At 44.6% G+C, this 27,975-nt stretch overlaps 2 protein-coding genes across 4 annotated transcripts in view; both read right to left on the minus strand.

The window, feature by feature from the left end:
- The window catches only part of LOC148501185 (small integral membrane protein 24-like), a 182,241-nt gene extending 179,035 nt beyond the window's left edge, over positions 1-3,206 (minus strand). The window contains exon 1 of the mRNA XM_088450829.1: positions 2,736-3,206. Within this exon, the coding sequence (XP_088306955.1) occupies positions 2,736-2,937 (202 nt within the window). The 5' untranslated portion in view covers positions 2,938-3,206. The remainder of the gene's footprint in view (positions 1-2,735) is intronic.
- DOHH (deoxyhypusine hydroxylase) overlaps positions 1-27,975 on the minus strand; it is a 117,621-nt gene that overhangs the window by 65,364 nt on the left and 24,282 nt on the right. The window contains exons 4-5 of one of the 3 annotated variants that reach the window (XR_015870073.1): positions 27,523-27,916; positions 6,533-6,839 (exon numbers count right to left, since the gene is read on the minus strand). Coding sequence is in view for 1 of the 3 variants with exons in the window: in XM_088450828.1 (XP_088306954.1) it covers positions 27,600-27,916 (317 nt within the window). In the remaining 2 variants the exon portion in view is untranslated. Of the gene's footprint in view, positions 1-6,532; positions 6,840-26,684; positions 27,917-27,975 lie in introns of those variants that run through there. The other 2 variants (XR_015870074.1, XM_088450828.1) reach the window with 2 other exon arrangements.

The following is a 27,975-nucleotide window of genomic DNA, read 5'->3' on the forward strand; positions in this document are numbered from 1 at the left end:
AATTCCATCCCCAGTACCCCTGGAGCGGTGGGTGCCGGGTTGATAGTGTAAATTTGTAGCATAAATATTGTCTTTTCCAGTATAACTACAGGTTTCAGCAAGCCTCCCCTGCATTCTTCTGGTACCTGCAGAACCACAAGTACCAGCACGCAGAGAATTACGGGCCCACTGGTACCTGTAGTTCACCTGCAAAAGAAATATGAAAAAAAGAAAACCCACATACTCAACTAGTATCCCTGAAGCCATTCATATTCCCTTATCCAAATCAAAATCCAGAGATACTCACCTCTTCCTATGCATGGATCACATCCTCTTCTTTCTCTGTAGGCATCTATGGTCTTGGCAAAACAAAAAAACGAAAAGATCCGGACCAGCAACCACAGTACCATCCTCTAAGGACGGTTGTTCTCAAATGACGGCTCAGCCAATGAGCGGTTCCCACCATTGAAGTCAATGGTGAGAACCGCTAAGGCTTGCCTCTCTCAGGCAATGAGTGGTCATTCGGGCAGTACAGTCCTTAGAGAACAGTACTGTGTTCGCTGGTCCAGGTCTTTTCCTTTTTTTGTTCTGCCAAGACCATGGATGCCTACATGGAAAGAAGAGGACGTGATTGACATACATGGGAAAAGGAGAGTATGGATTTTTTTTTATTTTTACAGGTATCCGTGGATTTCTACTTGGACAAGGGGACGTGAATGGCTTCAGGGATACTAGGTGAGTATGTGCGATAGTGAGTGTGCATGTATAGTAGGTTTTAATAAAAATTGTACTTTTTAAAAAAAATATTTTTTTTGCAGGTGAACTACGGTACCAGCGGGCCCGTAATGCCCCACATGCTGATACTTGTGGTTCTCCAAGTACCAGCATGCAGGAGAGGCTTGCTGGGACCTGTAGTTCTACCGCAAAACTCCCTAGGCCGGGCTATCAGCATTACTTCCCCACTAGAAAGAGCTTGGTGCTGGTTATGGATATTACAGGGGACCCTTACGCTTTTTGTCCCCTGTATTTCCAAAACCAGGACCGGCTGGTGGATGGAAAGCGATTGTTCGGATACGAAAAGAAGCTCACACTGTTCTATAGGCAATGTCATCCAGGGTCGGATTAAGACTTGTGGGGGGCCCCTCCAACAGAATGCCAGTATGCCCCTTACCTTCCCCCACAGTGCTCCCCTCATGCCATACTGTGACCCAACCCCTCAATATGCTCCACCATGCTACCCTTACATGCCACACTGTGCCCCCCCAATATGCCCCACTGTGCTCCTCTATATGCCACACATAGCCCCCTGTATGACATACCATGCTACGGATTACTTACCTCCTGTGGCTGGCTTCTCTTCCATGCTTCCGTTCTGCATGCACAGAGGGCAGAATTTACGAAGCAGCGGCTCCTGTAAGCCACTGCTTCCCAGCGGGTTGCAGGGGAATATTTTAAACGGCACTCTGAGTCAGTGTAAAGCACGGCAGCAGGGAAGAAGCGGCTTACAGGAGCCGCTGCTTCGTAAATTCTGCCCAGAGTGGCTACAGTTCCCGAGCCCTCTCATCTGCATCATGCCCATGTGTCACGTGATGCTGATGTAGAGCACATTATACAGCACTGACTGCACGCAGAACACAGAGCTGCGAATGCCCCAGAAACAGGTGCGGTTGGGCACCAGTTCTTGCCATTTACAATTGCAGTTACACTGCCCCTCCTTAATCCCGCCCTGATGTCATCTATAGATGGTGATGCCAATCAGACTTAAGCTTCGGATGCTACAGTAATGAACTTCAAAGGTTGAATCCTAATTGGTGGTATCTATGACTAAAAGACAGCCATAAGCAGCTGCATATCCATCATAATAATCTGTAGTATCTTATGCCTATTGATCAAAATATTATATATATATATATATATATATACACACACACACACACACACTTTGTATACACACAGAGTGAGTCTCCCATATCCAAATATTCCGAAAATACAGTTTTGTTTTTTTTTAGCATTACTGAGATAATGAAACCTGTGCTTTTTGATGGTTCAAAGTACACTATACTTACGGCACAAAATTATTAAAAATATTGTATAAAATTACCTGCAGACTGTACGTATAAGGTGTACATAAAACATGCATTCTATGTTTAGATTTGGGTCCCTTTCCGAAGATCTCATTATGGTATGCAAATATTCCAAAATAAGGGGGGGGGAGAAGAGAGAGAGAGAGAGAGAGACAGAGAGAGAATTTTCATCTTATATCCATCAATCTTTCCTCTGTCTCTCAGATGTCACTCATTAATTTAATCTCTCAATCTCATACCGATCGCTTCGCCTTTCATACTGTATCTACACATCTACAATTTAAACTCCTGCAATTCTCTATAATTCTAACACACATACATATATTCTTAATGCTTCTCAGTGACATAGAATATCATTAATCATGCTGTTTCTCAATTACCTAAAATATCATTAATACCGATCTGCAATCAATATCTGTAATAACTATTATAACCTTTAAACTGGGTACACACAACACAATCTTATACAAGTTAAAGCATTGTAACTATGTCGACACTATAACTAAACATTACGGTTAAGCATGTTTATACATGTTATTACAGCTCTAGCCCCTGACTTGTATGATAAACATGTGTTTTATCATTGCAGAACAGACAACATAAGGAGTGCGCCCGTTGGCAATAATTTAGTCACAATCACAGTACATGTATTCTATAGCATTAATAGCTTACCTGCAAAGTCATGCAGGAGATCTTTCATCAGATGGCCCACAATTGCATATGCTACAGCTATAACCACAAGTGCTGCCATTAATAAGTACAGAACATATTTTGGCAACTGGATGGCATCTAAAGCTGGTGGTTTATAGTCACGGTACAGTTGTTCTTCAGTTTCCTCTTCCATGGAGTATTGTGATAGCAATTGATCCACCATGTTCTTCTGCCACAACCACAGAGATTACCCTAGTGATCCGTTCTTCTACGTTGACATGCTGAATATTTCTTACTCTACATTCTTCTTATTGGAGATTGAACACCAAGTCCCAGGTATCCCATCGCAATTCTGTTTACATCCTCATTCTTTCCAGTGCCTGGCTCATGAAGACCTCTTTACAACATCATAATTATGCATTCTCAGACTCATACCAAAACTCTCTGATATTTCCTACAATTAACTATTTACTTTTATTAAATATCTCACAAGACTTCAATCATCCTCATGGATTGACTATCATCTTGAGAGCTGGAACAAATATCTTAATTTTCTACACTAGCTGCAACCTATCCCCAACTACTCTTTAGACTGCCAGCAGATGAACCCATGACATAACAAAGGCCCTTCACGCACACATTAAGGTATTAAAGCATAAGCTTTTCCACTTAGGAAATACTGCAGATGAAAGTTTTACTGCTAAGGCTGTATGGTCAAGGGCAAATATTACAGTCATGCTCATAAGGATCAGGATACAAATAAGCTGTAAACATTTGCTAAACATTACAATCTTTTCACTGCCTACAACCTTGTGGAGCAACAGGACATTGTTTGCAGATCAGTTACAATTATATAATAAATAAGGATGATCATTTAATTCCACTTTATTTGATTTTACCCAAAAGCTTTTCCAATATACTGCACTATACAAATAACAGTTTGCATGTGTAAACAATGTGACATTCATACTCCATCATTTATTTTTCGATTTTCCATCATCCTTCTTGTGTTAGTAGTCAAATGGTTAACAAAACATTGGTAGGATCTGAGGGGATTATTACTAATATAAGAGGATCAGGAGAGAGAGAAAAGGAGATTGCTGAAGGTGACGTTGGGTGCTAGATAGTCTTGGCAAGTCCCACAGACTGACTATAAGAAACAAGAGTTCCATAAGAGGCCATGCACTAAATCATACTTGCCAACTCTCCCTCATTGTCAGAGAGACTCCCTGAAATAGTAGCAATCTCAGAAACAGACAAATCTCAGGTGCACAACTCCAAATTATTAATAATATATATAAATGCAATAAAATTTTGCAATCAATAGAGGTTTTTAGCATAATCATGGCCAAGGTTATGGGTGTACCCACCATATCCAGGTAAGCTCTTTCGGGTAGGTCCCTAACATACTAGGGTTCAAATCCAGAGCGCAGGACCCCCCAAAACTGGACCAGCCAAGCTGCCCCAGGGCACCACCATAGTAAGAAAAGTGCAGTGTAAAGAGATAGTTAGGAGCAGCTGCTGCTGCATATAAAGAATGAAAATTAAAAAGTGAAGTACATATATATTAAACACACAGTGAAGGGTTAAAATGTGTTACAAAAGGAAAATGTGTTACAATGATGTGCCCCGAGACAGCTCACCCAACACAATCCAGGGGGACCCACATCCCAAAAATGAACCAAAGTTGCACTACAGTATATAACGTGTAGGACTTACCTAGAATTGTGCCTAATACAGTGTGCATATACATTACCAGACTACATGCTTTTATACCAATAAGGAATGGTGCTAATCCAGAATGAGGGCGTCTCCTTTCCCTCAGAAGTGCAATAAAGCACATTAAATGGAGTATATGGGAAAGATTTCGGGACTGCACAACCTGACTATATAAATAATGGGAGGTGATAGTAGCAATCTCCCTGATTGCACTTTACCCCCATTATTTAGCGGTTATATACTTGAGGAAGAAAATGAATCAGAGATATAGACATTCTAATGTCATCATAAGTGCCATTTCCCTGCATTGGTTATAAGGGACAATGATCCCTATGGCTACATGTATTTTCTGAAAAGTATCATTGAGTTTTCATCAACAAGTAGATTTTGCTAATTGCTTTGGGGCTCATTTATATGTGGATGTAAGTCCACTTTACCGCCGCACTCATAGGTGGTGCTTTCACAATCTCCCTGAAAAGCTTTTTCAAAAGTAGGCAAGCATGCACTAAATTGGAAATATAAATTGTTTGTATCATAAAAAAAAATTTTACGTACATTTTGTATTTCATCGTTAACAACTACTATTACTACTACTAATTATTTCCAGCAGTTTAAAATCAATGCTTCCAAGTGAAGAACAATAAATATTGTGGCTACGCAACAGTAATAGAACGCATAACAAAATATTAAGATGGATGTGTAAACAACAGAGGAAAGCATGTCACCAGCAGTAGACCACATCTTATATTAATGCAGGAAAACAGGCAGCCTCAAACAGTAATAAGCCTAGGTGTAGTACGAGGTGTCACATGAATCAGCCTCCAGACTAAAAACTAGAGATGTGAGGTTCGGTTTTACTCGGATCTCAAACACAGCATCATATTGGCTATCCGGCTGTCACGTGTTTAGTATATAGCCAATAAGAGAAATCCGAACTTGCAGTAATGTGGTGAAAACAACCGAGTAAATCCGAACCCGCACATCTCTACTAAAAACTAGATAAACTGTTTAACCACTTGCCTGGCATGGTCGTATCAGATACGACCATAGCAGACTGGGCTTTCCCTGACATGGTCGTATCTGATACGACCAGTCAGAAATGGCCACTAGGCGGCTATGGGAAGTTAATCTTTCCACTGCCGCCTATATCAGCGGGACCTTCTGGTCCCTCTACACCCGCGGCTCCCCCTCCTTTGTGTCCTGATCACTGCTGGCCACAGTGATCGGGCACCGTCAGCACCCCCCTCCCGGCGAACTTCCATGGGCTATCAACCTCCAGCAGCCAGGGCTTATGTAGCCGTGGCTGCTGCGGTGACCCGATCACTCTGGCCAGCAGTGATCGGGCAGCCAGACCCACCCCTTCAGGAAGCAGCAGCGGCAGCTCTGGTAGCCGCCACTCTGCTCTATATCCGGGCAGCCAGCGGGACATCCTCCCGCTGCGGCTCCGGCTCTACAGTGATCACATAGTGTGTAGGAGCAGCAGCGGTGGCGGCTCTGGTAGCCGCCGCTCTGCTCTGTATCCGGGCCGCCAGCAGGACACCCTCCCGCTGCGGCTCCGGCTCTACAGTGATCACTTCTATGTAGAAGCAGCAGTGGCGGCTCTGGCAGCTGCCGCTCTGCTATGTTCAGGGCCACTCCCTCCGGCCTCAGCAGCTCCTCCTCCTCCCTAATTATGCCCTTTTGTATAAGGCCCAGGCCATATATATATATATATATATATATATATATATATATATATATACACACACACACACACACATACATACGATAGTTATCACGGAGCATTGGAATGGCAACCGACCATCGATGGTTTGTAAACCATCGATGGTCTGACTGAAGACAAGTGGTTTGCCATTGCTGGTGGCCATCAATGTTACACAATCGATGACAACCCTCAATCGATGTTTCTGAAACATCGGCAGTTGTGGTCTACACAGATTTCCTCGACCAATCGCTAAACAATTGATGGCTTCTAACGATGGTTGAACCATCGATGGTACAGCTGTCAATGGCCATCACTGCAGTATAACATACAAATTGCTATTTTTATGGTATACGGTCTTTTAAAAAAATATTTTTTTAATATAAAATAGTGATGGATAAGTTTAAAATTATGTTCTTGACCTAATTCAATCATAAAAGAAACCGACAATTTTGGAGCGGTTTTTGGAAAAAATTTGTTAGTTAAGTGGTTAAACAAATGTTTATTTCTAGCATTGGAGATACCTTGGATTGACCCCTTCATGTAGTGAAGTATTGTTTCATAACAGCATATCACAGGTTTGCCACTGTTAATTGTTCTCAAACGAATTTCAATAATTTGATTAAAATGGCCCATTTTTTTTTATCTTCATAGGAAGTATTATTGAAAATATTATTTTCTTCTCCATTGTGACCACTTTTCTCCTGGAAAAAAAAAATCCTTCATTAGACTTGTACCCCTTTTACACCTAAATTCCGGGTCTGATCCGGAGTTGGAACAAAGTTCCTATCCGGATCAGACCCGGAATTTTGCCAGCGCTGACTCGGGATATTCCTGAGTCAGCGCCGCTCACACCGCAGTCGGGTCTGCATAGACCCGGCTTTTGCGGAGTTAAAGTGGACGCTTGGAGATGACGTCATCTCCAAGCGCCACTGAAGCCGGACCAATCGGCCGGCTAGCAGCGCACTCCAGGTCATCGTGACCCGGAGTGCGCTGTTCTCATAACAGGGTTTCACGGGCTACGCCCGTGTTAAACCCTGCTAGTTACCTGGGTTGGATTGCCGGGTCACTCGACCCGGCGATCCAACCCTCTCCCCTTTTACACCAGGGAGCTGCCCGGGTTAACCCTTCAAAAACCCGGGTTTTAGCTCCGGTGTAAAAGGGGTATTAGGGGGAGATTCAATTAGCCCCACTTAATGGGGATCTCTTTTCAGGTCTCATGAGACCCAAAAAGAAATCCCAGATAAGTGTGCTGTTATCGGGAGATAGCGCCTGAATCCTTGAACTTTTCACGGATTCCAGGTGTTAAAACTCAATAACCCGAGTTAATGGAGGTTAACCTGTTCATTTAACGGGCGTTAATACGGGTATAGGGAGAAAAAGGGAGCTTAATTAAATAGCCTCAGATGGTAAAGCCCGAGGCTACCTCCCTTTTTCTACCCTGATAAAATTTATTGGGGCTAATTGAATCCCCCACAAGCACAAATGTAGCAATAAATGATATACTTTGCTATAAAGAACCAAAAAAAATTGTTTAATTGACAAATGGCTGCTATCTTCCCTTCTTATTTTTGCACTGTCGTTGCTCTTTAGTACGTTTACATGAAAACCATAATTGAGAGTCAAAAACCTGAAATTATGCAGATTTTATTATTTCAAATTGATTACACAGAAGCGATTTTCAAAGCTTTGATGGACCTCATGTACAACACACACACACACACACACACACTGGTAAATTTACTAAACAGGGGGTTTGAGATCACAGTAGTTTTGTGGCGGTATATTTGCGGTATTGCAAACAACAGATTTACTAAGCTCAAAATCGCAGAGAAACCATACTTTAGAAAAGAATGAACATTGAACGACTATCAATGTTTTTACCATTATAAATATAGAAAGCCCAGATTTGTTAAGAGGCAAAACTGCTGCAATCCCGGATAAATAAATGACCTGCGTCTGACAGGCGGATTTACAGCACTGGGCATCAATCCATCTGAAAAAAAAAAAAAATGTAGAAAAGACTAATCAAGAAGTCTACTCCCCACAATGGTGGGATCACTGATTAGCTCAGCTGTGCCTGTGAGGGTGAACACGGGAGATGGATCACAGTAGTTTAGAGGCACAGATGAGACCAGCGAATGGAGATGATTAAGCCACCAGGCCACGTCAGTATGCTAATTGCATACTGTTATACTACATGATAATAGCACACACATTAATATGTCTAGATTGAGAGCCAACTCATCTGGAGGAATGCCAAAATCCTCCAAATGGCACTACAGAAACCAGCACACCCTCCAAATTATGGTCTCCTCCATGCCTCTCAGAACAGTAATATAAAATGGTGGTTGCTCAAATCAACTTAATGGCCCTTCAAAGGCGCATGAAATGGGAGTGGTTAATCTAGACAAGAAAAAGGAAAAATGTTCCCCCAGCACAATGCGAAGGACCAGCAATAAGATTTGAATACTGCATGATAATAGAAACACAGATCTCAGTTCGCATCTGTTTGCACAATATGTTTAAGCCACCAGACCGCGTCAAGGCTTCTCTATCACATAGCGTTAGGAACCACCAGCAGAGAAGCCTTGATGCGGCCTGGAGGCTTACACCTATATTTGCAAATATATGCACTAGTAGCAGGGAACTGTCACTTACACACTGGTAGCTGGATGTCAGGAAGTCCATATTCAGTGGCGGGCTGGGCCGGGTGCCATGTGCCCCACGGGCCGCAGCGTCATGCGGGCCGGTGCAGTCTGTGTCACTGTGACACAGACTGCACCGCATGTGTAGCGCGGTCAGCGCTACATTGACAAACACACAGCCGCCTGCTCCAGCAGCTGTGGGTTTGTTGTAAGCAGCAGCCAATGAGAGTCTGTCAGACTCTCATTAGCTGCTGCTGCGCCCACTGCGGGAGCCGTTCCATCTTCCGGCTCCCGCAGTGGGCAATGGGAGAGACGTCATGATGTCATATGACGTCTCTCCCATAATGCAGAGCGGCCCGGCCCGGGAGGACAGACGGAGGAGCAGATGGCGGCGGCGGGAGCGGGGATTCAGGTGTTTTTTTTTTTCTTTTAATTTGTTTTTTTATATTACGCATGTCTACTGGGGGGGGGTGTCTGGCACTACTGGGGGCACTACAAAGGGGGGACTACTACTACTGGGGGCATTACAAGGGGGGTGGGGGACTACAACTACTGGGGGCACTACAAGGGGGAGGGGACTACTACTACTGGGGACACTATAAGGGGACTATTACTACTACTACTACTACTGGGGGCACTACAAGGGGTGAGGGACTACTACTACTGGGGACTACTACTACTGGGGGCACTGCAAATGGGGGGACTACTACTACTGGGGGCACTACTACTACTGGGGGCACTACAAGGGGGGGGCTACTACTGGGGGCACTACTGGAGGCCTACATAAAGGGTGTTCTCTCCTGTGGCACACGGGGGCACTGCATATGGGCACTACGACAGGGGGCTGCCCTAATCTTTATTTTTACCTTACATTAATCCCATATGGACCCGCCTCCTCCCTGGAACACTGGAGGGGTGGGGGCCGTAGCACGCATATTCTTCGGACATACATGCTACTCCTCTGCCAGGGCCGCCTGCATGCATTTGCCCCCCAGGCTAAAAGTTGCCAGCCAGCCCCTGTCCATATTGCACATTGGTAGGAGGATGGCTGGAACACCTGAGCGCAGAATGGTTGTAGGAAGTCAAGAAGTTTGGATTCAGCACAGTGGGTAGGAATTCCACATTGCTCATTGGTAGCATAGCCACAGAAACTCTGGGTCCCCTCACAGAGCGGTGGCTTTTAGCCCGCATTTGTACCTGTTTTATTTGGTCATCCAGCAGCTCAGTAATACCCACCTTTTAGTTTATATATCTACAATATGTCAATATGTAATAATATAAGATATGGTAAGAACTTACCCTTGTTATCTCTATTTCTACGAAGTCCATAGGGTTCCACAGGATACCTTGGGGTATAGGTGTGACGTCAGTCGCAGGGCACCAAAGAGTTAAGCTTTCAGCCTCCCAGGATGCACTGGGTCCCCCTCCTATACCCCGCCCCCGAGCCAAGGCACCTCAGTTAGTTACCAAGCCATAGGCCGGAGGAGGAGAAGGAAGAGAGAGAACAAAGATCTGGACACATACAAGAATCACATTCTCACCAGAGGGAGACGGAAAACCGGTGACAAGAGCAAAGCCCATCTGCAGCACAGGTGCGACAGGGCGGGAGTCCTGTGGAACCCTATGGACTTCATAGATATGGTAAGAACTTACCCTTGTTATCTCTATATCTCATATTTTCTACTTCAGGGTCCATAGGGTATCCACAGGATACCTTGGGGATGTCCCAAAGCAGTATCCTTTAAGGGTGGGGACGCTCCTGTGCAGAAAGGAGAATCCGCCGCCCGAAGGAAGCATCCTGAGAGGCGAAGGTGTCAAACCTGTAATACCTCACAAAGGTATGGACAGAGGACCACGTAGCAGCTTTGCAGATCTGGACTGCAGAGGCACCACGTCGAGCTGCCCACGAAGGACCCACAGACATAGTGGAAAGACCGACAGAAGGAGGAACCGGCAGGCCTTCATGAAGATAAGCTTCAGAAATAGCCATACGGATCCAGGCTGCCAAAGTTTGCTTTGAAGCAGGCCAACCCTTTTTACGGAAGCCATAGAGGACAAACAAAGCATCCGACTTCCTAAACGAAGAAGTGCGGTCAACATAAGTCCTTAAGGCCCGCACAACATCCAAAGAGGCCTCACCCACGGAAAGACCCGGTGAGTTAAAGGCCGGAACAACGATTTCCTCGTTAACATGAAACTGGGAAACAACTTTGGGAAGAAACTCGGGCCGAGTGCGGAGCACTGCCCTGTTCCCATGAAAAACCAAGAAAGGGGGTCTACAAGAAAGAGCCCCTAAATCAGAAACACGTCTGGCCGAAGCAATAGCCAGAAGGAAAACAGTCTTAGCTGTTAGCCATTTAAGATCCACTGAGCCCAGTGGTTCAAACGGCGGTCCTTGGAGAGCCCTCAGGACCACAGCCAAATCCCAAGGCGCCACAGGTGGAACAAAGGGCGGCTGAATGCGGACAACACCTTGCATAAAGGTGCGCACATCCGGGATTGTAGCAATCCTACGGTGAAACCAGACAGATAGGGCCGAAACCTGTACCTTCAAAGAAGCAAGGCGAAGCCCATGATCTAGTCCCGCTTGCAGGAAGGCGAGAATCCGAGACAGACGAAACTCCCGCGGTGCATAACCTCTCGGTCGACACCACTGGAAGAACGTATGCCACACGCGATGGTATATCCTCGCGGAAGACGGTTTCCGAGCTCGCAACATGGTACGCATCACAGAGCTGGAAAACCCCCCGGGACCTCAGCATGGCCGTCTCAACAGCCACGCCGTCAAAGACAGCCGAGTCAGGTCCGGGTGACAAGGACCCTGAGACAAGAGGTCCGGTCGTAGCGGCAACCGCAGAGGACTGTCCACGGACAGACCCTGAAGGTCTGAGAACCAGTGCCGTCTGGGCCACGCGGGAGCTATCAACTGGAGCGTCCCTCCTTCCTGTTGGAATTTCCGGATTACCCGTGGAAGAAGGGAGACCGGAGGGAACAGATATGCGAACTAGAACGTCCACCGGACGGACAGAGCATCCACCAGAGACGCCCCTTCGTCTCTTGTGTGAGACCCGTACACCGGCAACTTGTTGTTGTGCCGGGACGCCATGAGGTCGATCTCTGGAAGACCCCATCTGTCCACCAGTAGTTGAAAAACGTCCGGGTGCAGGGACCATTCCCCCGGATGAACGTCCTGGCGACTTAGAAAGTCCGCCTCCCAATTGAGCACTCCCGGGATGAAGACCGCTGATATGGCAGGAAGATTGCGCTCCGCCCAAACCAGGATCCAAGAGACCTCTACGAGAGCCGCCCGGCTTCGGGTTCCTCCTTGCCTGTTTATGTAGGCCACGGTGGTAGCGTTGTCCGACTGGACCTGTACCGGGTGACCCTGGAGAAACCGATGTGCCTGCTGGAGAGCATTGAAGACCGCACGGAGTTCCAAGATATTGATTGGAAGCTCCGCTTCTGTCGGAGTCCACCTGCCCTGGAACAGATGTGGACCCAAAACTGCTCCCCAGCCCCGAAGACTGGCGTCCGTTGTCAACAGGACCCAATTTGGAATCCAGAACGGACGTCCCTCGCTGAGGTGGGTCGTCTGTAACCACCAAGCAAGGGACAGGCGAACCTCCGGGGTGAACACAATCGTCTGGGACTTCAGAGACTGAGGCAGCCCGTTCCACTTTGACAGGATCAGGTGCTGCAGAGGTCTGGAGTGAAACAGGGCATATTCCACCATGTCGAACACCGACACCATGGAGCCCAGTAACCTCATCGCCGAGTGTAGAGACACCTGGCGGCTGTGCAGACAACTGCGCACCCTTGACTGTAAAGCAGAGATCTTTTCCTCCGTCACAAAGATCTTTTGCTGTCCCGAGTCCAATAAGGCTCCAAGATGCAGAATCCTCCGAGACGGGATTAGAGTGGACTTCTGCCAGTTGATTAGCCAGCCGTGCCGTTGCAGCAGTGCAATGGTCAGGTCCAAGTGGCGTAACAGGAGCTCTGGAGATCCCGCCACCAATAACAGGTCGTCCAAGTACGGCAACATGCGGACTCCCTGCAGCCGCAGAGAAGCCGCCATGACCGCCATCACCTTGGTGAAAACACGTGGTGCTGTCGCCAGGCCAAAAGGTAACGCCCGAAACTGGAAGTGGTCGCTGCGGATTGCAAACCTGAGGAACTGTTGATGGCGCAAAAGAATAGGGACATGCAGGTAAGCGTCCTGTATGTCCAATGACACCATGTAGTCCCCCGGTTCCAGCCCCAGAATGATGGACCGTAGGGTCTCCATCCGAAACTTCGGTACCCGCAAAGACTTGTTGAGTGCTTTGAGGTTGAGAATCGGACGATACGACCCATTGGGTTTCTGTACCAAAAAAAGATTTGAATAGAAACCCTGGCCCCTCTGGGAGAATGGAACAGGCACTATAACTCCAGCCTGGAGCACAGTGTGCAATACCTTCCGCAGCTCCGTAGCCTTGTTCCGGTCTGATGGTAGACCCGTGGTGAAGAATCGAGCCGGGGGTCTGTGCCGGAAGGAGAGGGCGTACCCGTGGGAGACCACCTCCAGAACCCAAGTGTCTGTCATAGTGACCGACCAACACTGGGCGAACTGCAGCAGGCGGCCTCCCACCCTGGGATCCCCCAAAGGGAGGCCCGGACAGTCAGGCCGCAGGCTTATCATCTGGCTTGGGGGCCGGACGTCTGGTACTCCATGCCTGCTTCCGGGGCTTGACCGATTTCCTAGGGCCAGCCTGACGAGGAAACGACTGTGGTTTGGGCCTGCCCTGGGCCCTAGATGACCGAAAGGATGATGGTCCAGAACCAGAAGGAGCAGCGGCCGACGGGAGACAAGCAGATTTGGCTGCCGCCAGCGTGGCCACAATCTTATCCAGATCCGGACCGAAGAGAACTTCTCCGGTAAACGGCAAGGCTTCCAGACCCTTCTTGGAATCTGCGTCCGCCTTCCAGGAGCGCAGCCACAAGGTGCGACGAGCAGCTACCGCTGCTGAAGAAAGTCTAGACACCAGAGTACTAATGTCTAGAGCCGCCTCGTTGATTTAAGTGGCCGAATCACAGAGATTGCCAATCAACTCCGCCTGTTCGGCCGGACAGTCGGAATCAAAAGAAGCCTCTAATGAATCCGCCCAGCGCTCCATCGCCCTGGCAACCCAGCAAATGGCCATAGCCGGCCGTGCTGCCCCCCCCCGCAAGGGAATAAGCGGACTTCAGGCAGATTTCCACCTTGCGGTCCGTAGCATCCTTAAGGGAGGACATGGATGGCATCGGCAATGTGGCACTACGGACAAGACGGGTCACGTGAGAATCCACCTGTGGAGGGGATTCCCACTTAGCAGAATAATTATCCGCGAACGGATAAGCCACCGCCAGGCGTCTCTGCGGCTGGTATCTTTTGCCAGGCTGTTTCCACGCCTCCTCTAAATATTTAGACTTAGCCGCTGGGGGAACTTCGTCCTCAATCACCAAGGCTGTGCGGACCGCCCGAATAAGTCCAGGAATATATACTTTGGACTTAGCATCAGCGTCCTTAGTATGGAGAGGTTCCTGATCGTAAGGATCCAGAATTTCCCCATCAGACGTCCCTTCATCATCCTCATAAGGAGCGGACAGAGACGCCACCGGCCGTTTATGAGGCCGCATCACAGACTCCCCTTGCAATACATCAGACAAGTGCTGTACAGAACTCGTCAGGGAGTTAACCCACGCTGGCTCCTGAGAAACCGGGAGCGGGGAAATAGGGAGACTGTGGGGTACCACCAATTGTCGTGGGAAACTCTGCATGGGTGACGACACCACAGACTGCTGGGACAAATCCATCGGAGTAAACGCGGGCTGCGGAGCTAACTGGCCCACTAAAGCTGTTAGCGCCTGAGCGAAACAAGCCCAGGGCGGCTCCTGTACTGGTGCTGTAACCGTAAGAGGCCGCGCCATGGACAAACACTGCCGGCAAAGGCCCTCCACGCTACCCTCCCCCTCCGCTAACGGTACTTTACACGTGTTACACTGTAGCCGGTGGGGAAAATCACTTTCAGACATGATGGCATCATGTATGTGACCCCTCTCACCAATTAAATATTAAATAGGCGAGAGACCACCCTGCAGCACCGCACCGCAAGGGCTTAGCAGAAGGACAGGGACAGTAATAAAGCTGACAGTTTAGAGAAGAAAAGTTACAGGCAGCGCTAGCACAGTCACATACAATGCAAAGAAAATCAATTCCTGCACTAACAGCGCTGATCACTCAACTACACAGACACAGGGCCTGGTAGGACACAGCGCTGCATACACAGACCTGACCACAGCGGAGGAGAGGTATGCGGGGGGACCCAGACCACGATGCTTCCGTCCAGTGCTCCCAGCAGCGTTCACCATGCGTTGGAGAAGATGGCCGCCGAGGAGCAGAGAGGAGGCTGGCCTGGGGGAGGAGCGCTGACACAGGGCCAGTCAGCACAGTGCAGAGAGGGCTGTGTGCAGCGGGGGAGGTGCCGGCTGTGAGACAGGGAAGGCGCGCTCCCCTGGCATGCATTTAACCCCTGGGACGCCGCAGCGCTACCGCTCTGCTGCGGTCCGCTGTCCCAGGGGGTAGTGGAAGCGCAGGTTGGTCGCCTGGCTCCATGCTGCAGCCAGTCCCCAGGGAGCCCCCTGCCTGGGGACTTAGGACCATGTGATCAGCGGGGACCCACCGCGGGACCCCGCTGCTTACCTCTGTCCCCCTTGAATCCGGCCATGGTCCGGAACATCTGGGGTCACCGCTAGCTGTGACCCCAGATGCCCACCAGCATCCCCGGATCAGTACCGGCGTTCTGGTACCGGCGGGGTGTAGGGAAGACAGCATGGACGTCAGAACTGACTGTCCATGCTGTTCATCCAGATGTGCAGCCACAGCTGCAGGAAGAAAAAGCTTCAGGGGCTCTTCTAGCCCCCACTCCAACAGGTGCACCCGACTCCGGCCGGGCACCAAACTAAACTGAGGTGCCTTGGCTCGGGGGCTGGGTATAGGAGGGGGACCCAGTGCATCCTGGGAGGCTGAAAGCTTAACTCTTTGGTGCCCTGCGACTGACGTCACACCTATACCCCAAGGTATCCTGTGGATACCTTATGGACCCTGAAGTAGAAAAAAGCATTCATATATTTGTATTTATTCATATTTGTGGGCATAGAATTTTTTTTTTTCCCTTGCTTTCTGCACACAAACTCATGATTGCACACTGATAGCAGAGGTACAGGAACCAATTACACATTGGCTGCAGAAGCAAAGGAACTCAGGATTGCACACAGGTACTGTAGCAGAGTCACAAAAACTTCGTATTGTACAGCTGCATATGCTTGTTTCTAGAGAAGCAGGATAGGTCAGGGAAGGGCATACTAATGTAGACAAAGTACTATAAGGAAGTGGGTAGCATAACCGAACAGATGCAAACCCAAGATGCTTATATAGCAGCCATACAAATTGTGGGAGTTCATGCCAATAAATCCCAGCACTAGCTAGACTTATCTGAAGTTGATAGGTGCTTCACTTATGAGACAGAGTCAAAATGGAGGTACATAACATACACATTGAACATCACACAGAGTTACACACACAATGGACAACCCAAAGTTGAGTGCGATACAAACAATGCTAAGCAGTGTTATACAAATAGGTTATGAAAATAATTGAAGCGGCAACTATGTTTCTTAAAAATAGTTTTCATGAAGTATACTCCTACGCTTCACATAATTGAGTTGCAAACGGCTATTTACATGGATTGCGGTGATCTCGTTTGTAGAATTAACAATGTACAACCTGGGTGAAGTGTATGAAAAAGTGGGGAAATGACCTTGGACCCCCCAAAAGATGGCAAACAACATAGAAGAGCAGTATAGAAAGCGGTTAGTGGTCATAAACAAATATTGGAGGCTGTTAAGGTCATTTGGAGATGGAAAAATGATAGCAAGCATGTGTATTTCAGCAAATACAAGCCTTTCTCGTACAGTAATTGGGGCACATAAAAATGTCTAATGGTATTTTGTTTGAATACAAGTTTTTAAAAAGGTGGGGTAAAACCTTAACTGATCTTATCTCAAGTTCAAAAAGCCCTTTCCCATCAATGCAACACCTGTGCATGTCCCATTTTATTTAACCATGCTTTTTTAAGAAAATCAACTGAAAACTGACATTTCTTTATTGGCCAGATTTTACCATTTAAAACCCTCCAAGATCATTATTATTAATGGGGAGTTGTGTACCAATGGTCATACAATCTGTTCTGGCATTTTTACCTTAAAAACAAGACTTTCACCTGCTCAGGAAGTTGTTCACAACCTGAAAAAAATAAAAATAAAAAAAAAATAACCTTATTTTGCCACTGTACTGTAATTGTTCACGATTTTGAAATGCAAAAAAGGAGTATAAGAATGCCAGAAGTGTGCGCATGCACAGAAGTCTCTCCAGCATCGAAGCGAGAGATTTGAATCCTAAAGCTATCTTAATTGCTCCAGAGGTAAAAAGCTATAGCACACAGTTTAACAAATGTGTATACACTTACCAATAGTCAGATAGGTCGGCCAACCCATCGACCTAGTGTGTATCCAGCTTAAGAAAAATAAAAAATACTACTTGTTTAACCTAGAGAATGGAAAAGACTTTGAGGAAGAGAAGGAGCTCCGTTATACGGTATATGCCATCCCAAGGGACGTTTTTGGTAACTACCCATCTACTTAGATTGGGCTCCTACCCAGAGTATGAAGGGAAAAAAAAATACTTTGATGTTGAAATTTAAGCAGCCCTAAAAGTGCCAAATAGGCATAACATATAAGTGAGAAAAGCCTCAGTGGCAAATGAGTCAAAATGGTTGAGATTTTCTTTTTTTCTTGCCATTATAAATAAAAAAATTTTTGTAATAGGCTATTAGTACTCAAACAATGCTGTAGCAATAGAATAATATTGTATTAATGAGTTTTAGTTAACTCTGTATATAAATTTTAGATTTAGAAACCATTAACTTTTGTCTTCTATCCACTGCAATAAACGTCTGTGTTTTCCACAGTTGGTATCGGCCACTCTATACCTTATGATGCTCTGGAACATCCATCTGGGATAAACACTGCCATGTAAGATTGAGATGTAAAATGTGAGCAAGCTGCTCATCTGGAAGCCCAGATTCAACATCTACTGGAAATAAGCCAACTGGCAACAAAGAGGTCTACTAATTACATGAAGAGGAGTTTGCTGCTCACTGGGAAGGAAATAGATGGGGTCAGTGTAGAAAAGGAAACCTAGAAAAACTGCTTTGTGATGTAGGTAACTAGGCCAAATTAGAAGAATAGGTAATGAGAAGAGTCTCAAAGAGTGTGCAAATAGTTTGGAAAGGGCTTATGCGGGCCATATTACGTGTCAATCCCTAACGTTAATCGGCGATCTGATACACTGATCGGCGGACTCTGATGATAGTCACAATACTAGGTGCTAAAAATCCCTGACTCGACAATTCTGATTATGTTTGGGTCAGAATCGGCAAATCAAGATTGCCCAACCCAGGCACTGGCAGAATGGGGAGTTGCCTGACGTATGGCCAGCTTTAGTCAGGAGCAAAGGGTAACTGAGGTAAGATGGGTTCGTAAATGTAAAAAGAAGGTGCATAAAATTTTAAAATGCCAGTAAAAATATCAAACTATGATAAAAAAAAAAAAAATCTTCCAACAAAAAGATATGACCTGCTGGAAGACTATAATATACTGTACTATAGGTGTATAACAGACTTTAATGGACGAACGCCATGAATGAGCAAAAAAATAGGAAGGATATAACAGGTCTAAGAAAGATAGGAAAAGAGGAATGGTCTGTGTAGATCTAAAAAACTGCAGCAGGAGGATATCTGTGCAAAATATCTACCAATACTGACTGGAGCTGGTATTCGTAGATATTTATGGAGAAAAAACAGCAAGTAGTGACTGGAGTTGTTGGAAGCCACTGCACATAAATCATAGTACTGAGATGTAGTTGCCAATACAAATTGAATGGGCAGTCAAGAAAAATGTGGTCTTCTACATGGGTGATTTTAGCAATCTAGATATAAATTGTGGCAATCATATTAGCAGTTCTGGCAAAGGAAGCCATTTTTAATTTATTTTGTCGAAGCCGGATAATTGGCTGAGACAGAATCTGTTAAAATTAAAATCTGCACAACGCCATTTTGCAAATGGCCGCTCAGCGCCATTTTAGCGAATCTCACACATTATAAGTACATACGGTGATGCTATTATTTAGCATTGTGCGATTCCCACGCAATAGAGCAATGTTAAAAGTCCTCATTATATAAATAGACATTTACTAAAACATATAATATGACCAATCCAGCAAAACACGTACCACGGTGTACTCCACAAACACGTAGTCGCACAACGCTAACTAGCGTCTTTTCTTAAAATCCTTACACTTTGCACACTTACATAGGAAGGCTCCCTAGCATTAAGGTTTATATTCAAGGTTTTATTCATTATTAAAGTAATAAAGCGACTGTATTTGAGATCTCAAGTTTAGTACATGATAAGCAGACAGTGTTTGGTTCTATTCTAAACTACTGTTTATTTGCAGACTTCCGGTTCCATCAGTGGGGAAATCGCAACATGCGTCTGCAAATTATGGATCAGAGAGATAGGCATTAAAATGTACTCTGTAATGCAGCCAGGTTAGACTTGTTATTCAGCGGGAAAATGGACACAGAGCTGTTGGAGGCTGGATTGTGATCTTACAAACTGACCTATGAACTGTACTGTAACAGAAGAACCACCAATGGGATTATGCGAACTTGTTCTATTGTATTGCCTATCTCTGTAAGGGTACATTTACAGACGCTCTATTTCCAGTAGTTAGTCTGCTTGTTCTTTCTTCTGACGGAGGCTTCGCCTTTGATGCCGGAAATCGGGATCCAGAGCACCTGCGTATGTAGCGAATGTACATTGTGATTGTATAATATGTTTGCGCTAATTGTATTTAGATCACAGCATGTAACTACCTGCTTTTTGGTGAATAATATCTTTTTGTGCTTTGGAAACACAATCAAAGTTAAAGAGCACTTATTTCTTGTGCGACTTATTACACTAAATAGAGACATTTTAGAGTGTATAGATAGGTAGGAATCAATAATTTGAAAATACAACAATCATACACAAGTGGTAGAAGAATCAACAAGAGAAGGAACACTGCTGACTTTGTACTATCCATTGTGAAAATACAAGAAATGCAGCAAAATATGTAAATAGGAAATCAGGTTAGCATATACTGAAGCTGAAACACAGATTGCTTCTGAAAGCAAGTTTAATAGTAGAACATGTTACAAGCGGAATCGGTATGAAATACCGCTGGACTCCTTGCCGGCGGTTCAAATCCAGACAGCGCCTGGCCGACAGAGGAAGAAATCCTGATCGTCCCTAGGCAAGTATTGACTAACCTAATCTACCCCTTAACCCTCCTTTAGGGTGCCTAACCCTAACCTTCCCCCCCAGTGCCTAAACCTAACACCGCCTAAACCCAAGTCCTCCGGGGTGCCAAACCCTAACCCTCCCTCCCCCTAGCCTAACTAACCTCACGGGGGATGCCTAACCCTAAGTCCCCCCCCGGGAGCCCTAAACCGAACCCTCCTCTCCCCCACGTGGCTGTCCGATGCGGTGCCCGGCATCCGCTCGATCGGGGTGCCAGTCTCCCGCAGTCAGTCAAATGACAGGAGTCTAGATTTAGACGCCTGTCATTCGTCCCGTGTCCGGATAACAGTGTCTGGAAGCCGGCAGTCGGCATTCCGTCCGCCGGCTTCCTGAACGTATACCGTTTCAAGAACATAAACGGCAAAAAGGATTAAATAATAATCTTTGGCAATTAAAATGATAAACTAGGAGAAATTATAGGTGACAATAACTGTAGACAAAAAATAGAGTTTAGCTGTTTGCTTGTATTCAGAGAATAAAAAATGTCAAGAAATAAGCTGTGGAATAATAAACTGCACACTATTAAAATGTTTTAGGCGGTGCAATGATGTCTACATAAGATAAGGGCAGATAAAACACTTGTCTCAGATGGCAATTTAGATACCACAAAAGTGAACTATATTTTATCCAAGTGTCAAAAGCAGCTGATCTATATTCTTTCCTACACACCTGTAGCCATGATGCTTATAGAACTTTTGTTATGAATTAACCAGTTTTTTTTCCTTCCAACATTTTACAAAACAGATGGGCCATCTAACTTTTGGCACATGAAAGTGTAAGTGTCCCCAAAAGCACAGTCTTTCCATTAATGGGATTTCATTTGTCCACCAATCCAAAAAGATTAGAGGGAATCCGGAGACATCATGGCCAAGAAGAGATAAGACAATGATATGGTAGCCACCCAATTTTAAAATACAGGTCGAGTCTCACATATCCCAAATGCTTGGGACCAGGTGTATTTTGGATATCGGAATACTCCGTATTTTGGAATATTTACATACCATAATGAAATATCTTGGGAATGGTACCCAAATGTAAACACAGAATGCATTTATGTTTTATATGCACCTTATACACACACACAGCCTGCAGGTAAATTTTATACAATATTTTCAATAATACTGTGGCTCACAAAGTTTGTGTACATACATGAAATTCATTAATGGTTCATATACACCTTATACACAAAGCCTGAAGGTTATTGTATACTTTATTTTAATAATTTGTGCCTTCAAAAAGCAAGGGTTTCACTTTCTCAGCCATGCTAAAACAATTCCATACTTCAGAATATTTGGATATGGGAGACTCAACCTGTATGATATAATCATCATCATCATCATGTCCTGTTTCCAAGTGGTCTATTCATGAAAATATTTTTATGTTAATGCCTTTCTGGAATTGTAATAACAGAAAGTATGGTGGTCGCTCATATCAGCTTAATGGCATTGCACAGGTGCTTGTAATGGGCGGGGTTTACATTGAACCACAGGAAAAAAAAAAAAGAAAAAAAAGGATTCCCTCTAGCTCACTGCAGCAATATCTACAAAAAAAAGTACTTACATCCTACAGGATAATAGAGATTCAGAGGTATTTGTTACATACATTTGCAAATATATGAATAAGCGCCAGGCCATCGTCAATGTTAGGGACGCTAGTATAGAGGAGCCTTAAGGGGTTCACGTCCGAGAAGCAAGGTACCCCAAAAAATTCCAGCCAAGGACCATCCCCAGGGCATCACACGAAAGGGGAAAAAAGGTGATAGTGTAGTGTAAAGAATAGATGTGTAAGTATAAATCAATAAGTGTTAATGAAATGAGAAAGAATTAAAATGACAAATAAATGTATGTAACTAATACCTCTGAATCTCTTTTATCATGTAGGATTTAAAGTATTTTTTTGTAGATATTGCTGCAGTGAGCTGGAGGGAATCTTTTTTTCCTGCGGTTCAGTGTAAACCCCATCCTTTTCAAGCACCTGTGCAATGTCAATAAGCTGATATGAGCGACCACCATACTTTTTGTTTGCAGTCTTGAGAGGCATGAAGGGAGCCAGCATTGGGAAGATGTGCTGGTCCTTATAGTGCCATGTGGAGGTTTCTGGGGTACCTCCAAATTGAGTCAGCTCTCAGCTTATACATGTGCTGTTATTATGCAGTACACTAATTTGTAATTATATGACCCAGAGTGGGTGCTACTATTATGTAGCAATAATTATTTTGGGGTGAGTGTTTGGGAGTGGGGCCCCCGGAGTTGTTCTGGCTGGACCTTTTTCAGGGCATCACCACTTAATTCACATAGAATTAAAATGACATAAATAATAAACAATTAGAAAAGTGATAAAAAAAATCTCTCTCTCTCATTTCATTAACACTTATTGATTTATCTTTACACATCTATTCTTTACACTTCACTATCACCTTTTTCCCCCTTTTCGTGTGAAGCCCTGGGGATGACCATGGCTGGAATTTTTTGGGGTACCTTGCTTCTCGGACCTGAAACCTTTAATGTTAGGGACGCCAGTATAGAGGAGCCTTGACGATAGCCTGGCGCTTATTCATATATTTGCAAATTAATGTAACCAATACCTCTGAATCTCTATTATCATGTAGGATTTAAGTGTTTTTTTGTAGATATTGCTGCAGTGAGCTGGAGGGAATCTATTTTTTTTTATATAGTAATAACAGAGCAAGCATTGTAGAATTATATGTACAGCTGTGATGCTTGTTAAATAGGCAGTGTTCTCCCCAGGTTGTTTTTTGCAGGTGCATCACCTGGCAAGAAACAGCCTACCACCCAGCACTTTGGGAGTCTGCAAGTGGGGACAGTATCTGGTAGCTGTATAAAGAGGACCAGATCCTACAGACTTTGCAGCTTTTTCATAATCAGACGACTGGGCCTCTAATAAGAAGAGGAGACTTAATATATAAAATGTTATTTCAAGTTTAAATCATTATAAGGTCAGGCTTTAAAACATTTTATTATTGCGAAGGCCCCCACCCAGCTACTTCTTGATGCCACCTGGCAGGAAACATTTTCTGGGGAAAACACTGAATAGGCCTGCAAGTGCCTTAAGTTACATGACATTTATCTAAAGCAGAGGCTCCCAAACATGGTCCTCAAGGCACACTAACAGGGTTTCAAGGATAGCCAGTTATTTTGATTTAACCATCTGTGCTCAAGCATGGAGATCACTAAAACCTGGACTGTTGGTGTGCCTTGAGTACAGAGGTTGGGAAACACTGATCTAAAGGCTGAAGTGGAAATGCTTACTATACAAAGTCAATTATGATTCAATATATGTATAAAATTAAGCTGAGATATCTTTTTTCAAGTCACAAGTTAATAGAGGAGACTTGATCCCAACAAAAATCCTGTGTTAGAGGTTAAATCAACTTGCTCTCACAAGGCACTATGGAAGGCCTGGCCAACCTGTGACTCTCCAGCTATTGGGAAACTACAAGACCCAGCTGGCTTTACCAGCTGATCGGTGGGAGGGTATGCTGGGGCTTGTAGTTTCACAACGGTTGAGGAGCCACAGGATGGCTATGGCCGGCACTATGGGGTTTTTTACAATTATACGTGAAAGGAGCGACCGAGTGTATGCGGATGCGACCAAGTCATGTCTAATTAAATTCCCCACTATATTTATTATGCCTCTGCATGCTACAGTTCTGCAACAAAGCAGTTATGTGTAAAACCTCAAACATGTTTTATATTTGCCAATCTCCTATGTGTTTCAATTCAAGCATCCAGAATTTTCTCTAGTGCAGGATCAAGATAAATTAACCTCTTTTGCTATGAAAGAAATCTGTTAAAAAGTAGGATGTTCATATTTTCAGTCTCCACCCACTACAGGAAAGTGTTGCTCTGTGATAATCATTTATTTTAAAATACATTGCCGTCAATCAGATTAACCTCACAACATTTTCAACAGCAGCAAACAGATGTGGATTTTAGTCAAGTTACACCATTGTTACACATTTTCACTATGATTAGAATTATTTTGCCTTGTAAAACAGCGAGTTTTAATGGTGTAAAGCTGGGTAGACACTGAGACGGTGTTGTTACGATTTGATAGTGTTGGGCAAATTGTAAAATATTGCGCATGCATGATATGCGCGCTCCAGCTGTCACATACGGCTCCATGCAAATTAATGAAGGAAGGAATGAGTGATCATTCCGTTGTTCATTACATCGTTCTGATGTGTACCCAGGAGCCATTAGGACGGCCCGCCAGGCCGACATTTCGGCTGTGTACCCAACTTTAAAAGGACTGCTACAGCTACTCAGCAAAATAAGACAAATTTTTCTCCAAAGAGAAAAAAAACCATTTTGTCAATTGATACCTTTGCAACAAAGTGTACCTCTGAGGATATATAATTATTTTTTATTTTCTATGCCCTACCAAGAAAAGTCCAACACCTATACTATGGTTTGTGTTTATAATTTTTTTTTACTGTATTTAATCAATACATTTTGCTTTAGATTAATAATTTTAATGTAAAATGAGATTTATAAAAGGGGAAAAAATAAAAAAGTAAATTTGGTCATCTAAGCATTTCAATCTAACTAATGGTGCGTACAGAAATGGGACGTTTGATAACATATCGTTATCGAATATCCAGCACTTCCGGCAGATTGAACAACGACCATCCATCACACCACCGACTATAGCGATCCGCGATCAATGATCACAGGTCCCTATAGTAACCTGGTCGATATCGACCAGGTTGGCCTGCATGAACGGGCGATGGTCGATATCAACCATATGTGCCCGCGCATCGCAGGTCGTTGGGCACCGAAAGATGCACGATATGAACGAGAACATCGATAGTTATCGTTCATATCGTCCATTTTCATCGTACCATGTGTACGTACCTTTAGAGAAATCTGTGCTGGACATACACTATACAATTATCTTTCAAACATCTGTCCAATCTGGCCGCTTGGAATGAAAATCTGGTAGTATATTGGAGCAAATGACAATCGGCCATTTAGTCAAAAACACTGGAAAAAAAAAAAAGCAGAAAAATGGTCGTTCAGACAAATTGGTTAAAGCAAACTAATTTAACCAATTTGAACAATCGTTTGTTTGTTTTCAAATGTTTGGGACCATATGATTGAATGTAATTTGCTCCCATTACCAGGTTTTCATTCCAACCAGCCAGATTGGACAGATGTCTGACAGAGAATTGTATAGTTGTCTATGCTACATGTAAACCAACTAGCACTATGATTAGATTCAAAGGGGTACACTTAATAAGATGGGAATTCTATTAAGAAGCGGTGTTGCCCATAGCAACCAATCAGATTCCAGGTATTATCTTCTAGAAGGTGCTAGATAAATGAGAAGTAGAATCTGATTGGTTGCTATGGTCAACATCACTTCTTAAATAGAACTCCCATCTTAGTAAATTTACCCCAAAAAGGTGCTTCAGCCAGTTACATGCATCTACAAAAGAATAGGCAAAGGTGTCAATATATAAGGCGGTATTCAATTGTTATAGTGCTCCCGATCTCCCGTCTAAAGTGACGCGAGATCGCGGGACGCTACCCCGAATAGATCCCGTCGCGTGCGTAGAAGGGTGGGATCTCTAAGATTGGGGCATAAACCTATTTAACATAACCAAATTAGATCGTGTTATTTCCCCCATTTTCTGATTACATTTTCCAGTTTACTCAGACTCCAAGCATCCTAAATTTTAATTTTAAGTTTGATGGGGAGCAGAATGAGCATTTCACATTTAACCACTTAACTGGCGTGGTCGTATGTAATGCATCCGGAGCCAGAAGTGGTTCGTCTGGCAAGGTCACATCATATGTGATCATTTCGGCGGTCTGGTAAACACGGCCGGAATCGTGCCCAGAATGCCGTGCGACATGTAAAAGTGCAAGGAGGGGACTGATAATCAGCCCCTACTGCCCCACACTCTGCTAAAGTTTGAGGAGGCGGGGGCTAGGAGGAGGAGGTGAGGGATACAGTATCTAGAATTTTTTTTTTTAACTTCTATACAGTGACACATGGGGAGAGGGCACTAAATTGGGAACCCATTGTCCCTGAGGAGTCTTTACACAGGCACCTACTACCCCCTAGGAGGGTGGGGGTTGTTATTGTTGGGGATCTTTTGACACTGTGGGAAGAGGGGAGGGGGGATGGTTAAATTACAATGGGGGCCTATGGACATGGGGGGACGCAAAACAACCCCTGGGGGGGGTGATGTGTATATACAAAAAAAATATTTTCTCTGCGGTATTGACAAAAAAAAAAAAATTTGACAGATGAGTGGTTAAACCACTTACACAGCAATAAGACCTGTACTGATTCACCAACTGATAAGAAGGGACACTTCCTATGGCAGCTGATGCAAATTTATAACTACAGTTCCCATCCAGTTTTCTGCGCTACAGAGAATCAGCCCTCACAGTAGCTTGAGAATATGTAATAGGATTCTTACATTTTACAGTTACAGGGCTTTGCATAGAAAATTATTTTAAGAGCTTCCATGTGGGAATGCAACAGAAATGCAAATATTTATCTGCCAAAATTACAAAGCAAATGGATTGACTACTTTCAATAGAGTACGCAGAGAAGTCTGAAATGAGCATCAACAAATCCAAAGAGTTTCACCTAAATCAGGAGGTTTCCAAACTCGCTATTACAGTCCATGTTTTAAAGATATCCATGCTTGATCACAGGTGACAATTAGTAACTCAATCAATTTGATTTAACCATCTGGGCTCAAGCATGGATATCTTTAAAACCTGGATAGTAATGGTGGAGTTTGGGAACCTCAGACCTAAATAATGGATGTCCAATCTCAAAATCACAGATAAAAACATAGACTGGTCATTGAATGGCATGTGGAGAATAGCAGACCACAGCCTTATGAATAGTCGCACCAGGGCCGTAACTAGGCTCCTGTAGCCAGAATCTCTGCAGCAGTGCTGCCTGGAGAGTCCTTAGGACCCTTAAAACGGTCACACCACTGCTACTACAGCCTCACAGAGCATCCCGAGGATGCTCCGGGCACTGCTGTAATTATCGGTGTTTGTAGCAGCACACCCTCCACGGGACGTCATAAGAAGGAGGCGTGGTCTGCACCGTTGCGAGCCTTAGTTGCGGCTCTGAGTCACACTGTATTTAATTTACAAGTTGCTGGTGCAGAATGTCACTGTGTCCTCAGAGATCTGTAAAAACAAAGTTTAAACCACCAACTATTCTGCAACAGGAAGTGTGAACCATTAATGTATTATATAATTACCAGTAATGAGAATTTCCTTTTGAGGCTATTAAAAGCTGCACTTTACAGTCCTATACATAATATCCCACATATCCAAATTAAGACGGTTCTTGGATTTGGCTAAGACCATTTGCATACTGGAAGTCACTGCTGTTTTCATAGTTGTACATATCCAGAGCTACCTCACAGCTCTCTCGTACCACTTGTTCACGATCCTCCATGTGCACCCTAAGTGCCTTCAAGCATTCCTCCTGTGCAATAGACCCCAAAGCTTCAGCACACTCGTGGCGCACCATTGGATTCTCCTCTAAACGATCCAATGTTGCTGCAAGCCCTGGGACTGCTGCTTCATGCTGCATCTGACCCAATACATAGCCAATCTCATGCCGAAATAGAGAGCTCCCACACTGTAAACCTGAAAAGAATTGAAAGACACTGATTCTTCTAAAGTTATTTAAAACACGTTGGATACAT

Source organism: Taudactylus pleione, unplaced genomic scaffold (genome assembly GCF_031769625.1).
Source record: "Taudactylus pleione unplaced genomic scaffold, aTauple2 ptg000529l, whole genome shotgun sequence".
NCBI lineage: Eukaryota > Metazoa > Chordata > Amphibia > Anura > Myobatrachidae > Taudactylus > Taudactylus pleione.